General features: G+C 46.2%; 2 protein-coding genes across 8 annotated transcripts in view; one reads left to right on the forward strand and one right to left on the reverse strand.

Moving 5' to 3' along the window:
- The window catches only part of Acox1 (acyl-CoA oxidase 1), a 23,468-nt gene extending 8,479 nt beyond the window's left edge, over window positions 1-14,989 (reverse strand). The window contains exons 1-5 of one of the 2 annotated variants that reach the window (XM_021211744.2): window positions 14,562-14,989; window positions 14,187-14,346; window positions 2,265-2,425; window positions 691-798; window positions 232-351 (exon numbers count right to left, since the gene is read on the reverse strand). In XM_021211744.2, coding sequence (XP_021067403.1) covers window positions 232-351; window positions 691-798; window positions 2,265-2,425; window positions 14,187-14,346; window positions 14,562-14,670 — 658 coding nt within the window. In that variant the 5' untranslated portion in view covers window positions 14,671-14,989. Of the gene's footprint in view, window positions 1-231; window positions 352-690; window positions 799-2,264; window positions 2,426-6,596; window positions 6,758-14,186; window positions 14,347-14,561 lie in introns of both variants that reach the window. The other variant, XM_021211742.2, reaches the window with a different exon arrangement.
- The window catches only part of Ten1 (TEN1 subunit of CST complex), an 18,146-nt gene continuing 7,908 nt past the window's right edge, over window positions 14,804-25,041 (forward strand). Inside the window, exons 1-3 of one of the 6 annotated variants that reach the window (XM_021211745.2) lie at window positions 14,804-14,928; window positions 21,347-21,481; window positions 22,084-22,241. In XM_021211745.2, coding sequence (XP_021067404.1) covers window positions 21,393-21,481; window positions 22,084-22,241 — 247 coding nt within the window. In that variant the 5' untranslated portion in view covers window positions 14,804-14,928; window positions 21,347-21,392. Of the gene's footprint in view, window positions 14,929-15,169; window positions 15,212-15,255; window positions 15,294-16,270; window positions 16,442-17,537; window positions 17,599-21,346; window positions 21,482-22,083; window positions 22,242-25,041 lie in introns of those variants that run through there. The other 5 variants (XM_029545879.1, XM_029545878.1, XM_029545880.1 and 2 more) reach the window with 5 other exon arrangements.

Raw genomic sequence — 25,041 nt, forward strand, 5'->3', positions numbered from 1 at the left:
CGTAGCTATCTTCAGACACACCAGAAGAGGAAGTCAGATCTCATTAAGGATGGTTGTGAGCCACCATGTGGTTGCTGGGATTTGAACTCAGGACCTTCTGAAGAGCAGTCGGGTGTTCTTAACCGCTGAGCCATCTCTCCAGCCCTCAGCCAGTATTCTTAACTGCTAAGCCATTTCTCCAGCCTCTTGCAGTTTTAATTTTTACCTTGATATCAGATGAACAATCCTTACCTGGCAGAGGCTTGTGGGTCCCTATTTCACGGATAGGGACAACAAAGGCATGTAACCCGTAACACTCCCCTTGAGTGATGAGCTGAGCCAGAACTATCGCATGATTGGAAGTCTTCCCAACTGCAAAAGCAAGAAGCAGGAGCAGAGAGTGTGTGTTCCCACTCAAGTTCTCACCTCCTGATCTCCCCACCTTTGAGTCCCGAGTGCAAGGATTACAGGTCTGTACCACACTTGGTTATGTTCTTGTATTTTCATTTTTATTTGTATTGCTCTCTGGTGCAAGCAGGCTTTGGTTCTGACCCCGTCTTTGTACTTTCCCTTGCTTCCTTTCCTGGGAACACCTTTCTTCTCTTTAATAAACTGCCTCTATCTCGATTGCAATCTCATAATAAGTCCTCCAAATGTTCAACAATAACAACAAACATCCAAAAGATATTTAAAGAAAACAATTCAACTTACGTCCCCCAGGCCACCACTTGATGGAAGTCACAGTGGGGCTGTTGAGAATGAACTCTTGGGTCTTGGGGTCATATGTGGCAGTGGTTTCCAAGCCTCGGAGATGAGTTCCTAAGGACAGAGATCACATGGCCTCAGTACAGCAGAGAGGGAAAAGACCAAGAAAACAGATCAGCCAGGCCTCAGAGGAAGCTAAATACCAGCAATGAGTCTGTAGACAAGCAGTGAGTGACAGGCATGGGCGCAGTTACTGTCCCGTGAGACATTTCCCACTAGGCCGCTAGCAACAGTGTCCTGAGCATCCCAGTCCTAAGTGTGGCTCAGTGAATGTACCGTATTTATTGAGACTAATACAAGAGAATGCAGAGGAACTTGTGATCCTCTATGTAGCAGAGATGGCTGCTTTCCTTTAAACCCAGTTCTTTCACATTTAAAAAAACAAACATACCCTACATTTCCACTGGGCAGTGGTGGCACACTCCTTTAATTCCAGTACTTTTGAGGCAGAGGCAGGAGGATCTCTGTGAGTTTGAGGCCAGCCTGGTCTACAGAGAAAGGTCCACAACAGCCAAGGTTACACAGAGAAACCCTGTCTCAAACACAAACACAAACCAACCTTCCATCTACCCTATGTACACAGGTGCCACAAGCACACACAAGCCACAGCCATTGGTGGCCATCAGTTCTCGCCTGCCAAGTGTGTGCTGGAAACAGGACATAAGGCCTGGCAGCAAGTTTAGCACAGAGCCACCTTGCCAGCCTGGGTCCTACTCCTAAGTTTTAACATGACAACTTTGACTCTAGTGAACTGTACCTCCGTACTTGTGAGGACGCTAAGCAATATGTGACAGAAGCAGTCTCCAGTTAGACCTTCTGTACATTCACACTGTGAGTGTGAACTCCTTATGTTAGAACCACCATCAAAATGGAAACTAAGAACTTGGAAACGTTTAATAATTTATAGGCCGACAGGCCTGGGCTCACTCTGTGGGCCAGGCTCCACCTCGGTGCTTACTGCCCATGAGTGAGGAAGTTCATGCCTAGTCTCATGAGTTGCTGAACATGGACCGTTATAATTGTAATTATTTGAAAAGAACTATTAAAAATGTGACTGGCATTTTACATTGAAATAAACGCTGAGGACCTTTTTAACAAACTACTTTGAGAGCCTTTGAGGCCTCACTGAACACTTTGAAACATCTAGAAATTTCCAAACCGAGCCACAGAAATGGACAGTTTGTGAGCCACAGCCTTCAAAGGAGAAATCAAGAAACCAGGCACTCAGTAAATGCTGTTGCCAAAGAAGCCCTTGGGCCATATCAGACAGCACAGTAAAGAAGTGCTCACAGGTACAGCCGAACCCAGCTGGACGCCCCATTGCATCCTGCCAGGAACCTATAAAATATTATTCAGCACCAAGGAGTCTGTGTGGCATACACACGCTGACTCCTCAGACATGGGGACAAGCCGACAGCTGCAAATGAATGGCAGACAGACATCGTTCAGAAACCATGAGAAATCCCCATCTCCATCCCCACCTAGGCAGGCTTGCAGAAAGAAGACTAAATACACTGTACCATGACCCATCTCTGTCTGCGCATAAGTGCCGGTGATCTCCAAATTCCAGGCCGGCATAAAGAAGCGCTCCTGCTGCTCTTCGGTGGCCTGGTGAAGCAAGGTGGGCAGGAACATGCCCAAGTGAAGGTCCAAAGGCTCAGGATACCCTCTGTGCACAGAGCTTCGAAGAAATACCAAGGACGGGCATTTGAGGGAAGGATCATCAGGTGTGTAAGAATCAGAACAGTGACCAGATAGAGCAGGGAAGGAGAAAAACAAACTGTGAGTAAGAATCAGTCAGGTGCACTTCACCGCGGATGCGAGCACTGCCCTTGTCTGTGTCAGTTAGGATTCTCAACAATGTTCATCCTTCTTACATTGGCAGAGCCAACAATGGCATCATTCTTAAGCAGCAGTGATGGGCTGTGGAGACCCAGACCCATACAGCACAGAACAGTATGTTCAAGGCAAGACTATAGCCTGGTGATTAAACAAAAGGAAATAAAAAAATTGAAAAGCAGATTTGAATGGGAACCAAGGTGTAACAAATTCATTCAAGTTCACCATATCAAATATCCAGCCAGGATCTACTGGTGCAAATTAACACAAAAAATGACAGTGCTCTTCATCCCAATAATGGCATCAATTTAAGACATGCAATTTCTAGTGAGGACCATTACAGTTGCTAATTACAGACCTGGCCATGACAGGCTGTGTCCCATTATTATGCTATTGCATTATCTTAGAGCCAAGCCTGGACCACATACCTTTCATCCTCTCAGCTTCCTCCATCTTAGCTGGGGAGGAGACTAGCAGCGCTTAGCAGGTAAGCAAGAGCTTACGGGCCCTCTCCAGGACAGGCGGCTGCACTTCCAGCTAACCAATCACAGAGATACAGTGACTCTCCTCCACTCACAGAGAATAAAGGAAAATGGATGGCCAAATGCCACATGTGCATCAAAACGATGGTGGCAGACCAGGACGAGGGTTTGCAACCTAGTCCTGTCTCTGGTCTCTGGTTGGCGAGCTTAATCTCCAAGTCCAACATGGGAGGAGAACATCCAAAACCACATGTTCCTCAGAAACACGGAAACTGGAAATCTCATAGGCTGGCCCAGGCAGAGCAGGTGAAAGGTCTGTGGGGGCTCTTGTATTGCTTTTGCAACTCCCTAGGAATTTGCAGTCATTTTAAAATTAGAGAAAAACACTGAGGCCAATCAGTGGAACTGGTTGTGACAGTGCACATCTGTAATCCCAGCACACAGGAGGTGAAGGCAGAAGGATTCAAGCTGAAGGCTGGCTTGGGTCACATAGAGGAATCCTAGCTGAAAAGCCAAACGAAACCAACCAATTTGTACTCTCTAAATGCCCTTTTCTTTCTTTTCTTTTTTTAAATTATAATTTATTTTTATTTTATGTTCACTGGTGTTTTGTCTGTCTATATGTTTGTGTGACTGTGTCAAAGGCCCTGGAACTGGAGTTACAGTCAGGCATATGAGCTGCCATGTGGGTGCTGGAAATCAAACCCAGGTCCCTTGGAAGTGCAGCCAATGCTTTTAACGGATGTGCCATGCCTACCACCCTGAGACGCCTTTCTCATTCATGAGCTTGCCAAGCTTCTAGAAGGCCAGTGCTAAGAATGGCGGTACACAGTGGCACAGTGGCAGGACAATGGCCTTGGGTTTGTTCTATCACAGACAGACAAAAACCAAACCACGGTTAACCCCTACACCCAAACCTCGAACTCCTACAGGAGGCCCTGGATTTAAGCAGGGATTGGGAGAGGACAAGGCTGGGGACACTCAGGGGAGAAGTCCTGCTTGCTTAGGCCCTGAGCTAATTCGCAGCACTCCCTTCCCAAAAGGATAGTACCCAGTAAGCAAAAGAAACATATGCCGGGTCCCCAGAGCAGTAACCCTAACCTAGTCGGGGAGCTTGGGGACTGGGAGCACCCCGCTTTCTGCTTTCAGGAGAGCTGCTCTGTGTTGCTAACAAGCCGAGACTGGTGGTGAGGGAGGAGCCTGGAAGGTTTGCATCTGTGTGGGGTGCCACAGAAGGAACAGTACAAGTGTGTCAAATATACTGGAGAAGGCAGGGAAGCACTAAGTCAGACTGAGGAACATCTCTCATAGCTAACGCAAGTCTTAGTCACAGTGGATAACATTTAGGAATGTACAAAGTGTGCAATAGCTTCTCTATTAAAGTTGACTATGCATGACAGTGAAACATACTACTGTGAGATCATTTGTCATAAGTTATCAAGCACTAGCACTCCATTGGCGAAGTGTTAAAGTCAGTTCCTTTAAAGCTGTTATGTGGACAGGCTGGCAGCCAACAGCAGGGGAAAACGCTCTGGCTGGCTGAAAGCAAAGCTGACCCGTTAGCACAATGGTTGCCTAGCCTGCACAAAGCCAAGTCCATCCAAAGAAAAACCAGGCCTGGTTATAGACTCACGCCTATAATCCCATCAGGCAGGAAGAGCCATACAAGTTTGAGACTACGCTGGTCCATAAAAGGACTTTCACAAGTCCTGTACCCCACAAACACCCTCCTCCCAAAGATCCGACTAACAGGAAAAAGTCAGCTGGTTTCTGCTTGAGAGAAGAAGCATGAGAGAATTACTTCCCAAGAAAATACAAAGCTTTGCTAGAACCCCAACTCAAATTTCTGCAATATTTTTTTTCAACTTGACAAACTGAGATCTGCATTCAAAGTCAGTAGCTGGTGCTGGCACCCTAGGCGGGCAAGGGACAGGAAGGCACAAAGGGAAAAGACAAACTTGACAGAGATCTGCCCTTTCCTTTATGGGAAAGGACTGTGTTTTAACTCATTCTTTATCAGGAAATACTGCCATATGTAAATTAACCAACAGATTTGACCTCTTAACCTGCAGGACAGAACGAGGGTAGGAAAGAAGACCAAAACTGAACAAATCACCAAGAAGCAAAACTTACCTCTACCACTGCACCCTGACAGCGCTCTACAGACACACATCTGAGCTGACTCAGAGACAAGAAAATGTCCCAAATTAGAAGCAGGCAAACTTGTCCAGAGAAAGACCTAATCTCAGTCAAGGGTTCAAGTCTTAAGTCTGTCCTCTCTCTAAACTTAAAGCAGAAACATTAGGCCAACAAGAGAAGACTAAAAGACATAAACTTCCTTACACTTCGCACCTAAGGCCCCCTATGAAGGATGCGGGTCAGGACATCCAGAAAGGAAGACACAGTATTATAGCATTCTCCCCTCCGGAGATGTTCGAGGCCTGACCTTCCAGTGTTGGCATCCTGAATAAAGCCTTGGGTGTCTGATATAGCTCACACACACCATCTAATCCCTAAGCATAGCGCCAATCCCCTGGAGATTATAATGCACATTTGCTCAGCATCCTCGCCCCACACCGTCCGTGGTTCTCTGAGAGGGTTTAACTTCGAACTCCAGGTTCACTTGGACCTTGCAATCTTCCTGCAGCCTCCCAAGTGCTGGGTTGTAAGACTGCTCTAGCATGGCCGGCTCCCTTCTTTCCATGATCCCTCCATCATGGCACTAAAGTATGAGGTAGCCACCTCAAATCTAAACCACTCACATCTGCTGGGCACACGGTGCAAAGTTACCATCGCAGCACATGGAGGCCAAGGGAGGAAGATGCATGTTCAAACCAGCCCAGACTAACAAGGCCAACCTTCCCTTAAAAAACCAAAGCAAACAACAAAAGCTAAAACACAAACACTAACTGTGAGTTTTATCCCTGACAACAATCCTATTCCACACTGAGACTACAACTTTCTGGACACACCCAAGCACTTAGGAAGGGTTTAACCAAAAGCTACTGGCAGTGAGATCCACGGACACTCACAGAGGAACTGTATGACCAACAGCCAGAGAAAACCACAGGATTCATTTTACAAACTTTGGAGCAGGTAGCAGGCAATGTAAGAACAAGACAGTTCCCTGCTTTCACCGTGTCATTACAGCCATGCTTCTGACGTCACCTCTAGATGCTGGTGAGGCATCAACACTCAGAGGCATTTCCAACAGACTCCTTCACGATTACACATACCAACACAGCTGGGTGCTCCACACCTTTAAACACAATCTCTCCAAGCTGCACAGCAGCTAACAGTAGGTATCTGTGACAATGACAAGCTTTATGACACTGAAGATGCTCATCAGAGCCCTGGACCTATTTTATGAAGAAATAAACTCAGAAAGAGAAACTGGGTTTTGATGCCACAATTTAAAAAATAAAATCCCAAACATATAGCAGCAGGAGAAGAAAAAACAATCCAACGGCAGGAGTCACTTTTCTTGAACTCATTAAGTAGTCACCCCAGGATCCTCAGATGTGGACTAACCGTGGCCCATCTCCGTCTGGGCGTAGGTGCCAATTATCTGGAGTTCTTGGGACGGGCGTATCCATTTCTCCTGCTGAGCAGTGGTGCCCTGATTCAGCAAGGTAGGGATAAACATGGAGTAATTGAGGCCAACAGGTTCCACAAAATTGGCCAAATATAGTCTACAGGAGAGAAAAGAAAAGCAACTCAGCCTCGTGCTACAGACTGTCCGCTACACGCTCTCTCATAACCACTGCTAGGATTAGTGTGTGCGCGCATGTGAGTGTGCGCCTGTGTGAGGGAGGGAGAGGGAGAAAGACACGGGGAAGGAGGCATGTGTGCAGAGCACACGGGGAGGGCAAAGGACAGCTGTGTTCAACAGCCCCCTTCCCACCTTTACTGTCCAGAAATCACACTGCATCCATTCGGCAAGCTCTGTGGTAAGCACTGTGAGTCACTTTGCTAGCCCCTAACCTCACATTCTCAACAAAATAAAATAAAATAAATTCTTGCCCCTCAGGAGGTAGGATGGAAAAACTAAAGATCTCTTCTATTAAATGAAATGTAGAATTTTCTACTTTATAAGCCAAGAGCCAAGAGCAAGCTCTCCTGCAGCGTCTCTTCTCACCTCAGGGCCAGACGCCTTTTGTTTCCTCCCTGGTGCTGGGGATGGACCAGGCACCTCAGGAAGACTCAGTCTGGTTCCACCCCTGACACAACCAACGACCGCTTATTCTGTTTTTAATAAAGAAATCTGGTGTAAATCCTACACTCATCTAAAACAGTGGCCTTTGTGCCTCCTCTGGTGGCCTGGCTGGCTGTCCTGAGTCAGCGCTGGGAACCTGGGTGTTACTTTCAGGTTTAACTCGCTTTGAAGTTAAGGAACTCCACAAAGCATTCTTTATAGAGCTGTTAAAAAAACAACAGAGAATATCTAAAGAAAGAAAATTTTTATGAGCCAGGGTCTCACTCCCTAACTCTGGCTGCCACAGAATGTATTTGAGGCTCAGTGCAGTCTCCTATTTCCGGGACTCACACTCATCCATCATGCCCAAGTGCTGAGACTACACACACTCACCATCTGACATGAGGAGAACAGCCTCTGGCCAGATGACCAAAGCTAGTGCCCTGAGGAATAAGTATGTATTCAGGGCAGGATCACTATCTTTAAAGGTCTCCAAGATATCTAATGTGAACATTAAAAGTCACCAGCAAGCACTGCTTCAAATTAAGCAAAGTGTACATGATCTAGCCCTTGACTGCCTTTCCCGAAAGCAGCACCCATGAAAGGTGAAGGCACAAACTGCTCCTCTCATCAGCCCCATGCTTCCTATGTGCTCCTTAGGTCCGTCTTACATTCTGGCCCATTGTGCACCAAAAGAATTTGAAGTACAAATGACATGTCAGCTAAGTGACTTTGAAAACTTCTCACCCAGGAGATCTTGGGCTTCCCAGGGAGCAGAGCACGGACTATGTAGGTAGGAAGGGAGACTGTCACTCCGACTCCATGGAGCCCATCACCTTAAAGCAACAGCAGCAACCATAGCAACTGCCTACTATTCCATTTCAGAAATAAACAGCACACAAAGCAGCCCTGGCCTCTTCTGCTCTCCACTGACCACAGCCACTCCGAGACACCCAGGCCGAGACTGTTGCTGCCAATCAACACAAATGAGTTCATGCAACTACAGTGCCTGTGTACCAGAGGGAGCGACTTGTGCAGTCAGTCCTGGGGAACGTGAACAGATGCTGCTGCTCAGTGACTGCTTGCTCCGCCATCAATGGTTTCAGCTATGTGGTCAGGGCAGAAAGGTGACTTTTCAGCTGGGGCAGGATGCACTGCCTGCCTTTGCCTGGCTTTGTCTAGCAGAAGACACTGTTCACTGCCCAGAAAAATGAACAAATCACTTTTCGGGGATGCTGGAAACAAATGACCTAAAGCCCATGAGGTAACTGACTAGACAGCATAAGAACACAGAAGGGCCAGTTGACAGTGGCTGGCTTTAACCCCAGCTCTTGGGGGGCAGAGGCAAGCGGATCTCTTGAGTTTGAGGCTAGGTTGGTCTACAGAGCGAGTTCCAGGACAGCCAGGGCTACACAGAGAAACCCTGTCTTGAAAAACAAAACAAAACAGCTCACAGATAATAATAAAAAGCCCTAAATAATGAAGTGCCTTTTGTCTTTGATTTCTATAACATCATATTCATCAACAGGTATTTTAAACTGTGTGGAAGCTGGAATGGAACATGCTTAGAACCTCAGGAAAACAGCAGGGGGCTGAGGCAGGAGGATCTTAAGTCTGAAGAAAGCCTGAGCTATAAAGCAAAAGCCAGACAGGAACTCGGAGGAGAGAGGAATACAAAGGGAGAGAGGAGGCTAAGCACCACAGCCTGATGAGAGGGACAGACAGACGGACAGACAGATGCGTACAGCACCTCCAGGGTAAGACCAGCGCAGCGTCCTAAGGTGTCTGAGTCTCACTAAAACTACTGCCATTCACGCACTTTCTCCCTATCCCCTCACGGGGATGGAGGGATGGATGGATGCAAAGAGAAAACATGGGAAGTTCTGAGAAACAAGGTATAATTGAAGAGCCAGAAATGGTGAATATATAATGCACCCACATTTCCATGAAGGAACTGAAAAGACTGAGCAATTCAGTAAAATACCCTGAAAACTGGAAAATGTGATAAGGCTATTAACCCAAAAGCTCCTGTGCAAAATGAGGGGAGCTGGGCATGGCAGCATAGGCCAGGAGCCCAGCACTCGTTAGGCGGAGGCAGGCAGACATCTGGAGAGTTCAAAGGCAGCATAGTCTACATAGTGAGCTCTAGGCTAGGCAGGTCTACAATAAGGAGACTGGCGGGAGGAGGAGACAGAGGACGCATATGCTATTGTTTTTCTTTTTCTTTTTTTAAAGATTTATTATATATAAGTACACTGTAGCTGTCTTCAGACACCCCAGAAGAGGGCGGCAATCTCATTATGGATGGTTGTGAGTCACCATGTGGTTGCTGGGATTTGAACTTATGACCTCTGGAAGAGCAGTTGGCACTCTTAACCACTGAGCCATCTCTCCAGCCCTATTTTTCTTTTTTAATTAAATTTTTTGTTATTTCTCCCTTCCCTAAACCACATAAAATTTAGCTTTAGAACAGCTTTACAAGTGGTAGTGTACACCTGAGAATCCAGACATTTAGAGCTGGGATGGGAGGAAGTGAATGCTTAAGCTACCTAGGGAGTTGCTGGGGCACACTGGGCAAGGGTGTGTCGTCTCTGGACCAGCAAAGAGCTAAATGCTGGCAGGATCTTGGTATTGTTATTTCTTTTGTTTGTTTGTTTTTAGATTTATTTATTTATTATATGTAAGTACACTGTAGCTGTCTTCAGACACTCCAGAAGAAGGAGTCAGATCTTGTTACGTATGGTTATGAGCCACCATGTGGTTGCTGGGATTTGAACTCCGGACCTTCGGAAGAGCAGTCGGGTGCTCTTACCCACTGAGCCATCTCACCAGCCCTTCTTTTGTTTTTTTTTTTAAGGTTTATTTATTTAATTATTTTATGTGTGTACACTCCAGAAGAGGGCACCAGTCACTCCAAAAGAGGGCACCAGATTTTTGTTACGGATGGTTGTGAGCCACCATATGGTTGCTGGGATTTGAACTCCGGACCTTTGGAAGAGCAGTTGGTGCTCTTAACTGCTGAGCCATCTCACCAGCCCGGTATTGTTATTTCTATGGCCTATCAATGGCCTCATATATTATAAATATTAATTCTTCCTCATTAGTCTGAGGCAATATAGACTTATATCTGACTGGCTATAATAAAGAGTTGACAGCCAATAGCTGGGCAAGAAGTGGAGGGCAGAACTTGGAGGTGGGTAAGAGGTAGGGAGAGGGGAGGGATGCTGGGAGAAGAGATACAAAGGACAGAGGGAACAGGACTGACGTCAGCAGTGGAGCAGAGAGGTGCAGAACTAGCCACATGACTGACAGGTCATGGCCAAGATAGTCAGGTTAAGTTCACGGTAGCTGGGAGACTGCCCTAGCTAAAGGTCGAAGCTTTAACCTATGTGAAAAACCTCCATATCTTATTTATACCTCTGATGGGTTTAAGAAAGTCCCACTATAGGGAGACACTGTCCTCATCAAAAGAAAAAAAAGAAGGGGACTGGAGAGATGGCTCAGGGTTAAGAACACTGACTGCTCTTCTGAAGGTCCTGAGTTCAAATCCCAGCAACCACATGGTGGCTCACAACCACCTGTAATGAGATCTGGTGCCTTCTTCTGGGGTGTCTGAAGGCAATTCCAGTGTACTTACATATAGTAAATAAGTAGATCTTTTTTTTTTTTTTTGGTTTTTCGAGACAGGGTTTCTCTGTATAGCCCTGGCTGTCCTGGAACTCACTTTGTAGACCAGGCTGGCCTCAAACTCAGAAATCCGCCTGCCTCTGCCTCCCGAGTGCTGGGATTAAAGGCGTGCGACACCATGCCCAGCATAAATAGATCTTTACAAAGAAAAAAGGTTGAGCATATCCACTGTACTTTACAATTAACGGTAAGGTTTTTTTTTTTCTCTAAATTTTATTACTAGGTGAAAAATAAGCCATCTGCAGCAAGAGACAGGAAACTGGGCAGGGGGGCTGGAGAGATGGCTCAGTGGTTAAGAACATGGACTGTTCCCTCAGAGGACCACAGCTCAACCTCCAGTGCTCTCATCAGGCAGCTGTAACTCCAGCCCCAAGGCTTGCTCCTATCCCTGGGCACATGCACATATACAGGTATACACACATGTACATGTAAATAAATAATAATAAAAATTTTAAAAAGAAACTGGGCAAGAAAGAATAATGATAAGTTTTCCTTGGCACCAAGCACATAGAATCCTGATGTTGAGTTACAGTCAGAGTTCAAGAAACAGATGAGCCTGTATGCTCAGGGAGACCTGATAGCAGTCACCACCAAGACTACCTACCAGTCTGCTCTTCCAACTTAAACAGACTTCCCTGTCACATCCTGGGAACACTTCCCATTTCAAAGGGCACTGAAACTTATCGCTAGTATTTCATGGGAAAGCGAGACATGGTCCACAGGAAGGACTTTGTTGTAGGTCTCTGTGACCTCACTTGGGTCTGGCTGCATGTCGTGCAGTTACAAGGGTTATAAAATATGCTGTATCATCCACTCTCCCACACAACAGTGCTCCTCCATGTTGTCCTGAGAAGGTATTATGTCAGCAGCTTCTGTCTGTGAACCCGGCTCGGTCCATTTGGTAACACTTCCCTAGGACTTACCCAAATCCCACATTTTACAAGCTTTAGAAACAAAAGCAAGTATTTGCAAGTTGGTGAGTCTTCTGATTTGGGCTGCCGAAACTAAGCACGCACAACTGTAACTGTGGCTTGGGCTGTCCTCAAGCTGGATCTGCGTAAGGCTGACAGTGGTCAGGCTCCACCTCCCATGGGCATAGAGTACAAGCACAAGTCAACTAGTATTTCTGATTAGTAAGATCTAGTGGGGTTCTGAGGGAGGCCTAAGGAGCAGAGCAAACCATTTCATTGTCACAGTAATGGGTGAATTAAGAAACAGACTCTGAATGCATTGCCTCAAAGGAAAAGGAGTAACCATTACCACATGAGGGCAGGGCTTGTAATAGTTATATTAGTTCTTGAAAACATATTCTTAACAACATTTAAGCTTTTTAAGCCAGCCAGGGTGGCTTACATCTATAACCCCAGCAGTTAAGAGGCTGAGGCAGAAAGAATATTTAGGGTTGGAGGCCAGTTTGGACCACATGACTTAGAGATTAACCTATCTCAAAGGACAACGCAAAACTTCAAAAGAAAACAAAAACGAAATGTGGTTGTTGTTAAGGTGTCAGAGATTTAATCCAGGATCTGGAACATGCTAGGCAAAAGTGAGTGTACTCCTGGTCTAAACTGTACAGATGGGTGTGAGCCATCATGTGGTTGCTAGGAATTGAATTCAGCTGCTCGAGAAGAGCAGCCAGTGCTCTTAACAGATGACTGATCCCCTCTACTATTTATTCATTTAGTAATGCTGGAGACTAAATCTAGTTAACTGTGCATGCTAGGTAATGGCTCTACGGTCAAGGCGTATCGTCAGCCTCCCAACTTTATCTTTATGAATGAAAACACTGAAGAGTTGCTCTACTATGTAAAAACCCAACAGAGGTTTTAAGGAAATAAAAGGAGAAGCAGCAGAGCCGCTGAAGCAAACCACCTTGTGCTAGGATGACTTTAAGGCTAAGGGGAGTAGGGGGACCTTTATATGTCATTTTTAAAAGTCTTTTTAAGTGACTTATTTATTCCACATGCATTGGTGTTTTGCCTGCATGTATGCCTATGTGGAGGTGTCAGAACTGGAACTGGAGTTACAGACAGTTGTGATGGTGCTGGGAATTGAACCTGGGTCCCCTGAAGATCAGATGGTGTTCTTAACCACTGAGCCATGTCTCCAGCCCCCTTATGTATAACAGAAAAGCAAAGTGCAACAGAATGAGTGTCTGAGAAAAAGCAGCTTTCCTCAACCACATAACTAAAGGGGGTTTTCCGCACAGGACAGCCATTAGGAAACGCCATCATTACATCTGACAACAACATTCTTGGAATGTGGCTCTGAGAATATCAGATTCTTTCTGAGGTCTGACAGGTTCCCCACGCACTCTCACATTTCCTATTACTTTATATTCAAAATAGCCATTACATAAAAACAGAATCTGCTAGTGTTCCAAGACAGTTAAATGTCTGGTCCTGCAATACAGCACCTCAGAAAATCAGTAGGCAGATTCCCCCCCACACACACACCTTTTTGTCTTCAGTGCTAGGAATCAAACCCACAGCCTTGTGACACTAGGCAATCTGTGTCCCACTGAGCCACACCCTTGGTATCAGGAAGCTTTCTTTACAAAGTGAAGGTTCACTTTGCACTTAAATAACTTTTCATTTTTGTTTGGAACAAAAAGCTTTTTTTATTACATGCCTGTTTGTCTCCCCCATGCCCCCACAGGGCTCCACTAGTGTTTGTCCAGCCTTCTGGCCCACCCTCTCCCACAGCTACGCTGTGTAACCCTGGCTGTCCTACAGACAGGATAAACAGGAACTGGCTCTGTAGACCAGGCTGGTCTCAAAATCAGAGATCCGCCTGCCTCTGCCTCCTCCCAAGTGCTGAGATTAAAGGCGTGGGTCACCATGGCCCAGTTCAAAAGAATTTTGTAAATTAAATTTTAATTTTATTGTGAGTGGGGGTACAAGAGCCACCTCTTGCGAGTGGTCAGAGGACAATCTAAGGGAGGCGACTCTCTCTCTACAAATTGAAATCAGATGACTAGGTCGGGTAGCCACCTCACCATCCCTTACAGTTTTTTAAAATAAACAATTTTGGGCACAACCGTTCATTATTAGCATTTTACAAATATGCTATGCTATCCCACTAAAAGATCTAGATGCAAAAGTAATATTATTTTTTCACACATAAAACTGAATCATGAAATGTTCAATTTAAGCCTTTAAACGACATGCAAGGTAAGAAGACCTCCCCAGACTATAGCTGTAGTTTGGGCATACACTAATGTGCTAAGGTACACCTACTTTTTAAACCACATGATTTCTTCAGGGTCTGAGATGCCAAATTCCCTCATCTTCTTCACCATGGTGGCACTCTTTTTAACGGCCACCTCGTAACGCTGGCTTCGAGTGAGGAAGTTATAGTCCTCATGTTGGAAGTCTGGGTCGTTCAGAATCAAGTTCTCTGAAAGAGAGTTAAATGCCATCAAGAGAAACAGGTACTCACCCTACCTGACGTCCATCAGATTAGAACGGACGACGATTCCCCTCCCAATCCTAACACCGGACGCCCATCGAAGTAGGGATCCCCGCTTCCCCTAAACTCCAGAGGCCCCAAATCCTCATTCACGGGGGTCTTTCGCCTGGTTCGGTAGAAGAGGTCAGGCCCTCCAGTCTCACCGATTTCTCGACGGCGCCGGGTGTTCTCCGGACTGCCATCCAAGATGTGCGTGATTAACTCCGGATTGAAGGTGGCGGAGGCCCGCTCCTTGCGCAGGTCGGGGTTCATGACGGAGACCAGTATTGGGGACAGAGGAGGTGGCGACAGAAGTGACAGACACCAAAGCGATAACCTGTGTCCGACCGAGCCCTAAGAGCCCAGCGACTCAGCCCTCGGCCCCGCCCCCACGGGCCGGCCCCGCCCCGCCGCCACTCCTCACGTGACCGGCTGCAATCCCCCGGACGCTGGTACCGCCCGCCGGACGGACGAATCCCCTGCTGCGGGCCAGGGGAGGTCCCTGAGCGGCTCCTCGCCAAGGAGAGAAAGGTAGAAGGTCAAGGGACCGCAGTGACACTGGAAGGGGAGTGGGGCTCTTTCCGGACCGCACTTCTCCAGGTTCACGTGATCTTTCCGGGAGGAAAAGCGCCCTGGAGGCGCGCGCAACCGATTGGCCAGGGCCTTGAGGGGCGGGACTGCGGCTGCGCCGTGGGACTCACCTACTTTCAGGCTAGGGCAGTGGAGGCGGGGCAGGGGGGGGGGAAGGAAATGTCCTCTCGCCTAAGTGTCCCCGGAAACCTGAAGGGAGTGCGTGTCAAGGGTCTCGGGCGGGGTGAGGACGCTAATAGGGGAAAGCTGTGGTCGATTTTTACTGGAACCCAACCAAATTGGAGCGAAAGGGTATCAGGACAAAGGTTACGTTCGGGAGACGGTTCATTGTCGTTGGCTAAAAATATTGCGGACTTGACTGATTTTAGAGGCTTGGGATGCCAGGGCCTGGCCCTGCGGAGCTTCCGGGGTTGTGCAGTGGGCCTGGATTTAGAGGGAGAGGGATCAGGTCCAGTTTCTCTACGTTTTATAGTCCAAGTCTTTCCCCACCTAAACTGGCAGGGCAGATCCTAGAAATTTTGAAATCTAGACTTTACTTTGCCGCATCATTATTGTCATCAAAGTTGTAAAATGTACCCGGGCCTAAGAAGTTCTAGCGTAGGATATATAACAAAGAGCTCCTTAGCCTCAGAGACAGCCAGTTTTCACCAGTTTGTTTTTTAGTTCTTATTCCTTAAAAATTGCTAAGTCGTAGGCTGGAGATGTGTAGCATGCACTGAAGCCAAAAATCTAATCTCAAAGCACAGCGTAAACTGGACACCGTGGCACACACAGGCTTGCAACTTCAAGTGTCGGTTTGAGGAGCTCCAGGTCCAAGATCATTATCAGCTCTATAGAATCAGACTGAAGGCAGCCTGGGCTGTGTAATGCCTTGTTTCAGAAAGCCTTTAAGTGCTAAGTAAAAATGCACTCTTTCATACCACCAAAAAGAACTACATTTCTTCATTACCTCTCTAACTTGCCCTTGTAACAACATATGTAAGACCCTTTTACATTAACAGTGCTGAAAACGGGTTAAACGAACGAAGGCTTTATCTTGAATGAAGGGAGCCCCCAAAATTCAATATTTTAATGTACTTTTTTTTTTCTTGATGCAGGAAGTAGACCTCTTAGCTATATCCTCAGCTCCACAAAATTTAAAAGTTTAAAAGGGAAAAGAAGAAAAATTCTGAAAAGTTAAAGACAACATCATTGTTGTTGATTGTACCCTTGGCTCTGGCTCCATAAACCTGAGCAAGGTTCTGTTATTGAAGAGATTTGCAAGGATGCTTAGGCACCGATATCTTGTTTAGTTTTGTTACTGTGAATTTTATTCCTCTTAGCAAAAGCTTGGATCCCAAATACAAGTAACACAAGTTATTGATGAGATAAAAAAAAACCAAGGCTGTTGTTTACTGGGGTAAAGGGAAATGACTGCGTGGCAAGCCTTTGGCAGTGTCTCAGAGAGGGAAAGGTATGTTCAGACTTATCGACAATTGGAAGTTTGACCTGGCCTGTTGGCATAGGCCTGGAACCTCAGCTACTCAGGAGGCTAAGGCAGGAAGATCACAAGTTCAAGACCAACCTGGGTTGTAGAGAACTGTTAATTTGGTTTAAGGCAGCACTTTGAACCATGAGCTTTAATTATAGCTGCGTAAGAATTTCAGTACAGGTTGGGTGGGGTGAGAATGCCTTCCAGTCCTCCCACTCAGAGGCAGAGGCAGGTGGATCTCTGAGTTCCATGCCATTCTGGTCTACATAGTGAGTTCCAAGCCAGTCAAAGCTACATATTGAGGCCCTGTCTCAAAACAACAACAACAAAACCCAGCAAAAACAACAAAAGAATCAGTACAAAACTGGAAATGGCAAGGTGAGGGGATTCAGATAGCCTTTGAGAGTGGACTGACAGTTAGTATTGAAGCCATTCGCCTGGGTGGACAGTCCAAGAAGAGCTAGCTACGCCTGCTGATGAAGGAAGGTTCTGTCAGATTAACATTCACGAGGGTAGTGAGGTATGGCTTGAGCTCAGTGCCCAGCAAGTGTGGGATGGCTGTCTTGACTTTTATTCTCTTCATGGATCTGTTTACCCATTCATAGTTAACAATGCCCCAAAACTGGTAGGCATAGGCTGGACAGATGGCTCAGTGGTTAAGCACACTTACTGTTCTTCCAGGGGACTTAGGTTCAGTTCCCAGCCCCTACATGACAGCTCACAACTGTCTGTAACTCCAGTTCCAGGGGATCTGACACCCTCACACAGACATACATATAGGCAAAATACCAATGCATATACAACAAGAATTTTTTTTTTTAAATAGCCTGGTAGGTGCAAAGAACACGGTCATCAGAGCCCTGCCCTCATGTGGATGATAATTGGGTGAGCCAAGTCACACAATTTGAAATCTGATTACTCAGTACACTGCAGTGAATGAGATAAATCAGTGTGGGGGTACAGGGTTGGCAGGACAGTAGATAGAGGAGAAAGACATACTTTAAAATACCTGATATATAAGGAGATCTAGAAGAGAAGAGTCGTGGAAGTCTGGAAAACAAGCTGTTCACATTGGGCTGCTGAGATGCCTCAGCAGATAAAGGCACTTGCTTCCTGATGTGCAAGCCCGCAGGCCTGAGGTCAGTCCCAGAACCCACATAAAGGTTGGTCTGTTTGTTTTTTAAGATTTATTTATTCTATGTCTGTGACTATATTGTGGTTCTCCTCGGACACATCAGAGGAGGGCATCAGATCCCATTACAGTTGGTTGTGCGCCACCACATGGTTGCTGGGAATTGAACTCAGGACCTCTGTAAGAGCAGTCAGCTCTTAATCTCTGAGACATCGCTCCAGCCCCACATAAAGGTTTTGAAACAGGAGAACCAGCTCCACAAGGTTGTCTTCTGACCTCCACTTGTGCACTATAACACGCATATACATGTGCATACACCAATAATAAGTGCAATTTATCTTTTTCAAAAGACCGTTGTCAGGCAGCGGAGGCAGGGTGATCTCTGTAATTTTGAGGCCAGCCTGGTCTACTGTGTAACACTGTGAGTTAGAAGCCAGATAGAGCTACACGGCTGGTTGGTTGTTTTTGTTTGTTTGTTTGTTTGTTTGTTTGTTTGTAGCAGGGTTTCTCTGTATAGCTCTGGCTATCCTGGAACTCATTCTGTGGACCAGGCTTGCCTCAAAGTCAGAGATTCGTCTGCCTCTATCTCTGCCTCTGCCTCCCAAATGCTGGGATTAAGGCGCGTGTCACCAACTCCCACCTGCCACATGTTTTTGTCTAAAACTAGATGAGTAAAACCTGTTTGAGTATCAGGAAAGGCTCAGGTACAGGTCCTGAGTCTGTGAGCCAGAAGGAGATGGAAAATAAAGGCTGACACTAGGCAACTTCCCATGCAGTGTGGTACCATGAACCAACTTAAGACTGACTTCTGCTGGTTATAGTGAGAGGTGACCTTACACACCATTTATAGAGAGTTCGGTAGTCTGACGATCAATTACGGATTTTTTTATTATTGGTGGATCTCAGTAAGAGAATAAAGAAGCAATCCACCTTTCACCCAGGTTTTCTAGTTATCGTGTGCCGGTTGCTTTATCTGTCACCTGGAGGTCAGCTTTATTTATTCACTCCCTGTTTTGGAGCTGTTTGAGGAAACTTTGTGTAAGTCTTCCTTTATTTACCAATATGTACAAATTTCTTACAAATAAGGATATTTACAGAATGACTACGGTTAAGATAATGTTGATGGAGATAATGTCAATGGAAATAACTTAATGTTGATGCAGGCTCCCGTCTTATCTACATTTCTTTTCATGGCTTTACTGTTGAGTGATCCTGTCCTTTATGAAATGTGTTAGTCTGAACCTTATCTAGCATCAGAAGTGATATTATTCTCAAAACAACAACAACAACAACAACAACAAAAAGAAGTGATATTATGTTACCTGCCCTGGACTGTTGCAACAGAAAGCGACAGAGTGACCTAAATGACAGACATTTACTGGCCCTTTTCTGAAAGCAGGAAATCTGGGGTTGAGAAGCTGATCTATCTAGGAGGAGGAGAGTTAGACGCCAGGTGGGACCACAGGTGGGACTGCAGAGATGGCTCAGCAGTTAAGAGCACTCTTGCAGAGGACCTGAGTTCAGTTCCCAGCACCCACATCACGTGGCTCACAACTGCCCAGAAATCCAGTCCAAGGAAACTGACACCCTCCATAGACATGCACTCCTGCACACACACACATACACACACACACACACACACACACACACACACACACACACACGTGCGCGCGCGCGCGCGCACACACACACACAAGCTAAGGGTCTAGAGAGAGAGCTAAGCAGTTAAGAGCTCTTTTTGGCCAGGCAGTGGTAGAGCACGCCTTTAATCCCAGCACTTGGGAGGCAGAGGCAGACAGATTTCTTTTTTTTTTTTTTTTTTTGGTTTTTCGAGACAGGGTTTCTCTGTATAGCCCTGGCTATCCTGGAACTCACTTGGTAGACCAGGCTGGCCTTGAACTCAGAAATCCGCCTGCCTCTGCCTCCCGAGTGCTGGGATTAAAGGCCTGCGCCACCAGGCCCGGCTTGGCAGACAGATTTCTGAGTTTGAGGCCAGCCTGGTCTACAGAGTGAGTTCCAGGACAGCCAGTGCTACACAGAGAAACCCTGTCTTGAAAGAACAACAACAACAAAAAAGCTCTTTTTGATCTTGAAGAGGCCCAGATTCCCATTGTCACTTGGCTCACTCCAGTTCCAGGGGATCTGATGCCTTCTCACCTCCACAGACAACGGGCATACCAGAAGTACAAGGGTAAACACTTGCAAGCAAAACACTCTACACATCTAAAAAATAAAATCGGAACTTAGAAAAGGAATCTGGGGTGGGTTACATTCAGTGTATGAACAGCTGGGCTCCAACCCAGGCCAGGCCACACTGAGCTATATCCCCAGCTGCAGGGTGCAGACAGGACATGCTGGGTTAAAGGCACAACACGACAAGGTTACCAGGTTGTAGCCAGGGTTTGATTAGAATGAGTCAGGCTCCGTGGTTTCTGTTTTATCTATAGCTGTTCTCAAATAGTAGGGGCTGGAGAGATGGCTCAGCAGATAAGAGCTCTGGCTGCTTTTCCAGAGGACCTGGGTTGGATTTCCAGTATCCACATGGTAGCTCACAAAAATCTGTAATGAGTTCCAGGGGATCCTTTACCATCTTCTGGCTCCTCGAGCCTTTGCTCATAGAAACACATACAGCCAAACACTCATACACATAAAATAAAGATAAAAATCACAGCTGGGCGTGGTGGCGCACACCTTTGATCCCACCTTTAATCCCAGCACTTGGGAGGCAGAGGCAGGCGGATTTCTGAGTTCGAGGCCAACCTGGTGTACAAAGTGAGTTCCAGGACAGCCAGGGCTATACAGAGAAACCCTGTCTTGAAAAACCAAATAAATAAATAAATAAATAGTAAAAAAAAAAAAAAAATCACCTCTATAGCAAAGGTAAGCAGACATAGAGACCCTCTTGCTCACAAAGATTGAATACATACATGCATTCTTTTGTTTTATTTTCTGAGACATGGTCTTTCTGTGTGCTTATGGCTATCCTGGAACTTCTCTGGTAATCCAGGCTGGTCTCAAACTTAGAGATTCACCTGCCTCTGCCTCCCAGGTGCTAGGATCAAAGGCATGTGCCTCCACCACCCAGCTAACATGTACTTCTTTATAGACCTCTGCTTTATGAACTTGATGGAGAATGGAGACTACAGTGGAACAGTGCTTTTTCTCTGTAGCTTTTCCTTACGTATAATGTATATGGGTCAGTGCGTGATGCAGGCTTGTACATTAGCATGAGAACTCATAAAAACTTTTCACTTTCAAAGCCCTTCCTTCCTATTGGGACTAGTGTTACGCTTTATAAAAAAGAAAGAAAGACCTAGGATATGTTTGGTAGATGCATGGTGTGGTGAAGTGGAAGGGGGTGCCTCTGCAGGCCCATGCCGAGGCATCCCTAACCCGGAAGGGACCAGCATGTGATGGTATAGTATAGAATAGAGTTTATTTAGGGCTTGGGAAGGCAAGTTGAGGAGGAAATAGAGACACAGAGAGAGGAGTGGGGAAGAAAGTGTAGAGGAGTCTAGGCCAGGAGTCTAAGCCAGCCATGAACACAGTGGTGAGAGAGGGAGAAAGGACAAGGAGAGAAGGGGCAGAGAGTAAGAAATTGAAGAGGGGCCAAATGGCCCCTTTTACAGTAAGTCAGGCATCACTTGGCTATTGCCAGGTAACTGTGGGGCAGAGCGTAGAAGAAATGCTAACAGCTAGCCAGTCTTCCAGATGTGGAAAATCTCTCACATCTTGTGGTTGGCTTGATTTATCAGGAATCTTCAAAATCCCATCCCAGCGATTTGGATCCTGGTGCCAACAATGCTGCCTAAACCTGGGATCTATTACTTCCCCTGGGAGATTAGTGATGGCCAAGTCCCCGAAGGAAGCACACTGCGAACATTTGGCAGGTAAGGTTCATCTCTCTATGTGGTAGGAGATAGATAGCTAAATAGCTCCCCTCCTAAAACACTCTGTTAATATGGTTTTAATATAATTTTGCCTAATTATAAACACACACACACAGTTGTGTTAGTTATGTCACAAATGCCCTGAGAGTAACGTGACACAAGCACGGGACACGCTGTCTCCGTTTGGGAGGCTGGTGCAGAAGCATCTGAGGTTAAGCCTGTTTGGGTAGCTTGGCAGTTTTGTTTCTCAAAAGAGAAAAAAATAAGCTGGGCCTGATGGCTCCTGCCTTTAGTTCCAGCCCTTGGGAAGCAGAGGCAGGGCCAGCTTAGTCTACTGAGTTAGAGGCCAGCCAGGGAAACATACTGAGACCTTGTCTCTAAAAAAAATTTACCAAGTTCTAAGCAAAAGTAAGAATTTGAAAGATACCATATGGTAGTGAGAAACACATGTTGTGTTCAGGTCTGTTGCTTTTATTCTATTTCTTAGATCAGATTGAGGCCAAGCATGCATTCCCGTGTATTTGCTGGCCTCTTCAGATCTTTGGAGCTTGGTGGTGGCTTTGTCTATGAGTAGGAATGATCACACTTTCCTGTGCCTCCAGGTTGTATCTCTATGACATGGCACGCTCCCTCGTGACCCTGGCAGCTCCGCAGAAACCTGATCAGTGTCAGCTACTTGTCTGCACCAACTTGGTGGAGCCTTTTGAGGCACATGTGAACTTCCTGTACATGGTTCTTGGGGACCTGGAGTGTATGGAGGGTAAGGTGTGCTACTTACAACCTGCTTCACCCTGGCTCCTGAGCTGGGGGACCTTTTCTGTAAATTGAGAATGCACAGCCAGGTGTTGGTGGCACATACCTTTAATGCTAGCACTCGGGAGGCAGAGTCAGGCGGATTTCTGAGTTCCAGGACAGCCTGGTCTACAGAGTGAGTTCCAGGACAGCCAGGGCTACACAGAGAAACCCTGTCTCAAAAACAAAAAAAAAAAAAAAAAAAAGAGAGAAAGAGAATGCACTGAACCTGGGGCACATATCTTTAGTCTCAGCACTTGGGAGGCAGAGACAGGTGGATTTCTGTGAGTTCAAGGACCGCCTGAGCTACATAGTGAGTTCAGGACACCCAGGGCTACATAGAGAGACTCTGTCTAAGACAAAAAAACAAACAAACAAACGAAAGAACGAGGGAAATGGGCTGGGGCTGTAGCTCAGTGTTTAAATGCTTGCCACAGATAAATTACTGATTCCAGTATTCCCACATGGAGATGGGAAGCAGAGACAAGAGGCCAGACTGGTGTACACAGGGGTAAGCAGAAGGCCTTACCTCTAAGTGAAAGGCAAGGCCCAACTCCCAAGGTTAGCCTCTGATGTCCACATGTGTGCCGTGGCATGCACAAGGCAACACACGAAGAATAAATTAGGATAGGAGGGGGCTGGGTCTGTCCTGTGGCCTAGTGGGATTGTCCTTGCCTACAGATCAGCCCAAGAGGTCAAGGATTCGTGTGATTGGACTGGAATGAACCAGCCATGTGACGCCAACTCAAAGAGGGTCGGTGAAGAGATGTCATCATGGAGATGTGATGAAAGAGAAGAGGCAGGTTCTGAGGCTCTGTATGTGAGGTGGTTGGCTTAGGTCTTTCCTAAGATGCCCACAGGCCCTAATCTCCTTCTTATGACGAGTTCATGGAGACCAAGGCTCAGGAGAAGACGGGGCTGTAGTGACGGGGCTGTAGTGACGGGCCAGGAAGTCCAGGTGAGAGAGAGAGGAAAATGCAAGGGAGGAGTTAAAAGTAGTGTGGAGCAGCAGTCTGTTTGGCAGAAAGCATCGAAGGCTGGGCTGTGAAGTGTGGTAAGTGGTAGACGCCCAGCATGCACTAGTCCCTGCTTCAAAAAAAAATAAATAAATAAAGCTGGGCGTGGTGGCGCACACCTTTAATCCCAGCACTTGGGAGGCAGAGGCAGGAGGATTTCTGAGTTCGAGGCCAGCCTGGTCTACAAAGTGAGTTCCAGGACAGCCAGGGCTATACAGAGAAACCCTGTCTCGAAAAACCAAAAAAAAAAACAAAAACAAAAACAAAAAAGAAAAACAAAATGCAAGAGTCATTGATCAGGCTGCACTCCCAGGTGCCGGAGAGAGGGTGGAGACTTCTCTCTCCCCCCTGGGGGATTTATCAGTGGCTTCGAGTGTCTGTTAGCATTTGCGTCCCTAACTCTTTTATCAAAGGAGTGAGTGTCCATTGTAGAGAATTTAAAGAGTAAAAAGGAAAGGAGGCTGAGGCTGTAGGTGAGTAGTGGAGCACTTGACTGGCCTGGGGAAGGCCAGGGTTCGTCGGCAACAGTGCAGAGATGGAGCAGGGAGGGAAAGAAACAGGAGGTCACCTTTAACCCTACCTAGAGCAATTACCCTTACTAACTTCCGCCAGTACTTCTCCAACTTTGTTTCATTACATTGTTCTGTGAGGTTTTCCCTGAGCACAGCTGATCCTCTCGCCTTAGCCTTCTAGGTAATTGGCACTGCAGGTACCTGATGCTGAACCTGGCTCTGGTAGTCAGTAGTCTGTCTGTCCATCTCTCTCAGCAAGCAGCAAGGAGTTTTATTTAAAAGTTAGATTTACTGACCTAAACAGTACAAGGCAGTTGTTAGACACACCTCATCAGTTCAGAGTACTTACTCTTGCAGAGGAAGGACCCCAGTTCAATTCCCAGCACCCACACGAGGCCTCATAACCATCCATAACACCAGGCTCTGGAAATTCGGCCTCCACGGGGACTGCATACATGCATGGATGTGGTACACATACATGCAGGCAAAACATCTACATGCAAAAAATAACAAAATAGACAAATCTTTGCTGGAGAGGTGGCTCAGCCGTTAAGAGCACTGACTGCTCTTGCAGAGGTCCTGAGTTCAGTTCCCAGCAATCACATGGTGGCTCACAACCATCTGTAATGGAATCTGATGCCCTATTCTGGTGTGTCTGAAGACAGCTACTGTGTACTCAAATAAGTAAAATAAATAAATCTTTTTAAAAAATCTTCAGAAAATGATCAAAAAGAAAGAGAGACAGTACAGGATCCACTGTCAGGGAGCAGTAGCCACTTGAGCCGGGGTGTTCTGAAGTCCCCAGGATTTTTTTCTATACCATTTTCCTTTACATGGTTAATGGCACACTGTACTTCCTGTCTGTGTTTAGTGTTTTTTTTCAAGTTTTTTAAAAAACATATAAAATTAGTTCTTATTTATTTAGTGTGTGTGTTGTTTTTGAAACAGGGTTTCATATATCCTGGGCTCACCTCAGATTAGTAGTATAGCCAAGGCTGGCCTTATACTTGTGGCTGGAGCTGGAAAATAGCTCAACAGTTAAGAGCATTTGCTGTTCTTGTAGATGACCATGCCTGTTATGATACATATTTGTAGTACCTACATGGCAGCTCATAACTGTCCATACCTCCAGGTTCACAGGATGTGACATGCTTGTCTGATCTCTGCACAGACATACACACAGATAGTCATATACATAGATAGTCATACACACAGATAGTCATATACACAGATAGTCATA

The sequence above is a fragment of the Mus pahari genome, chromosome 14 (genome assembly GCF_900095145.1).
Source record: "Mus pahari chromosome 14, PAHARI_EIJ_v1.1, whole genome shotgun sequence".
In the NCBI taxonomy this organism is placed as follows: Eukaryota; Metazoa; Chordata; class Mammalia; order Rodentia; family Muridae; genus Mus; species Mus pahari.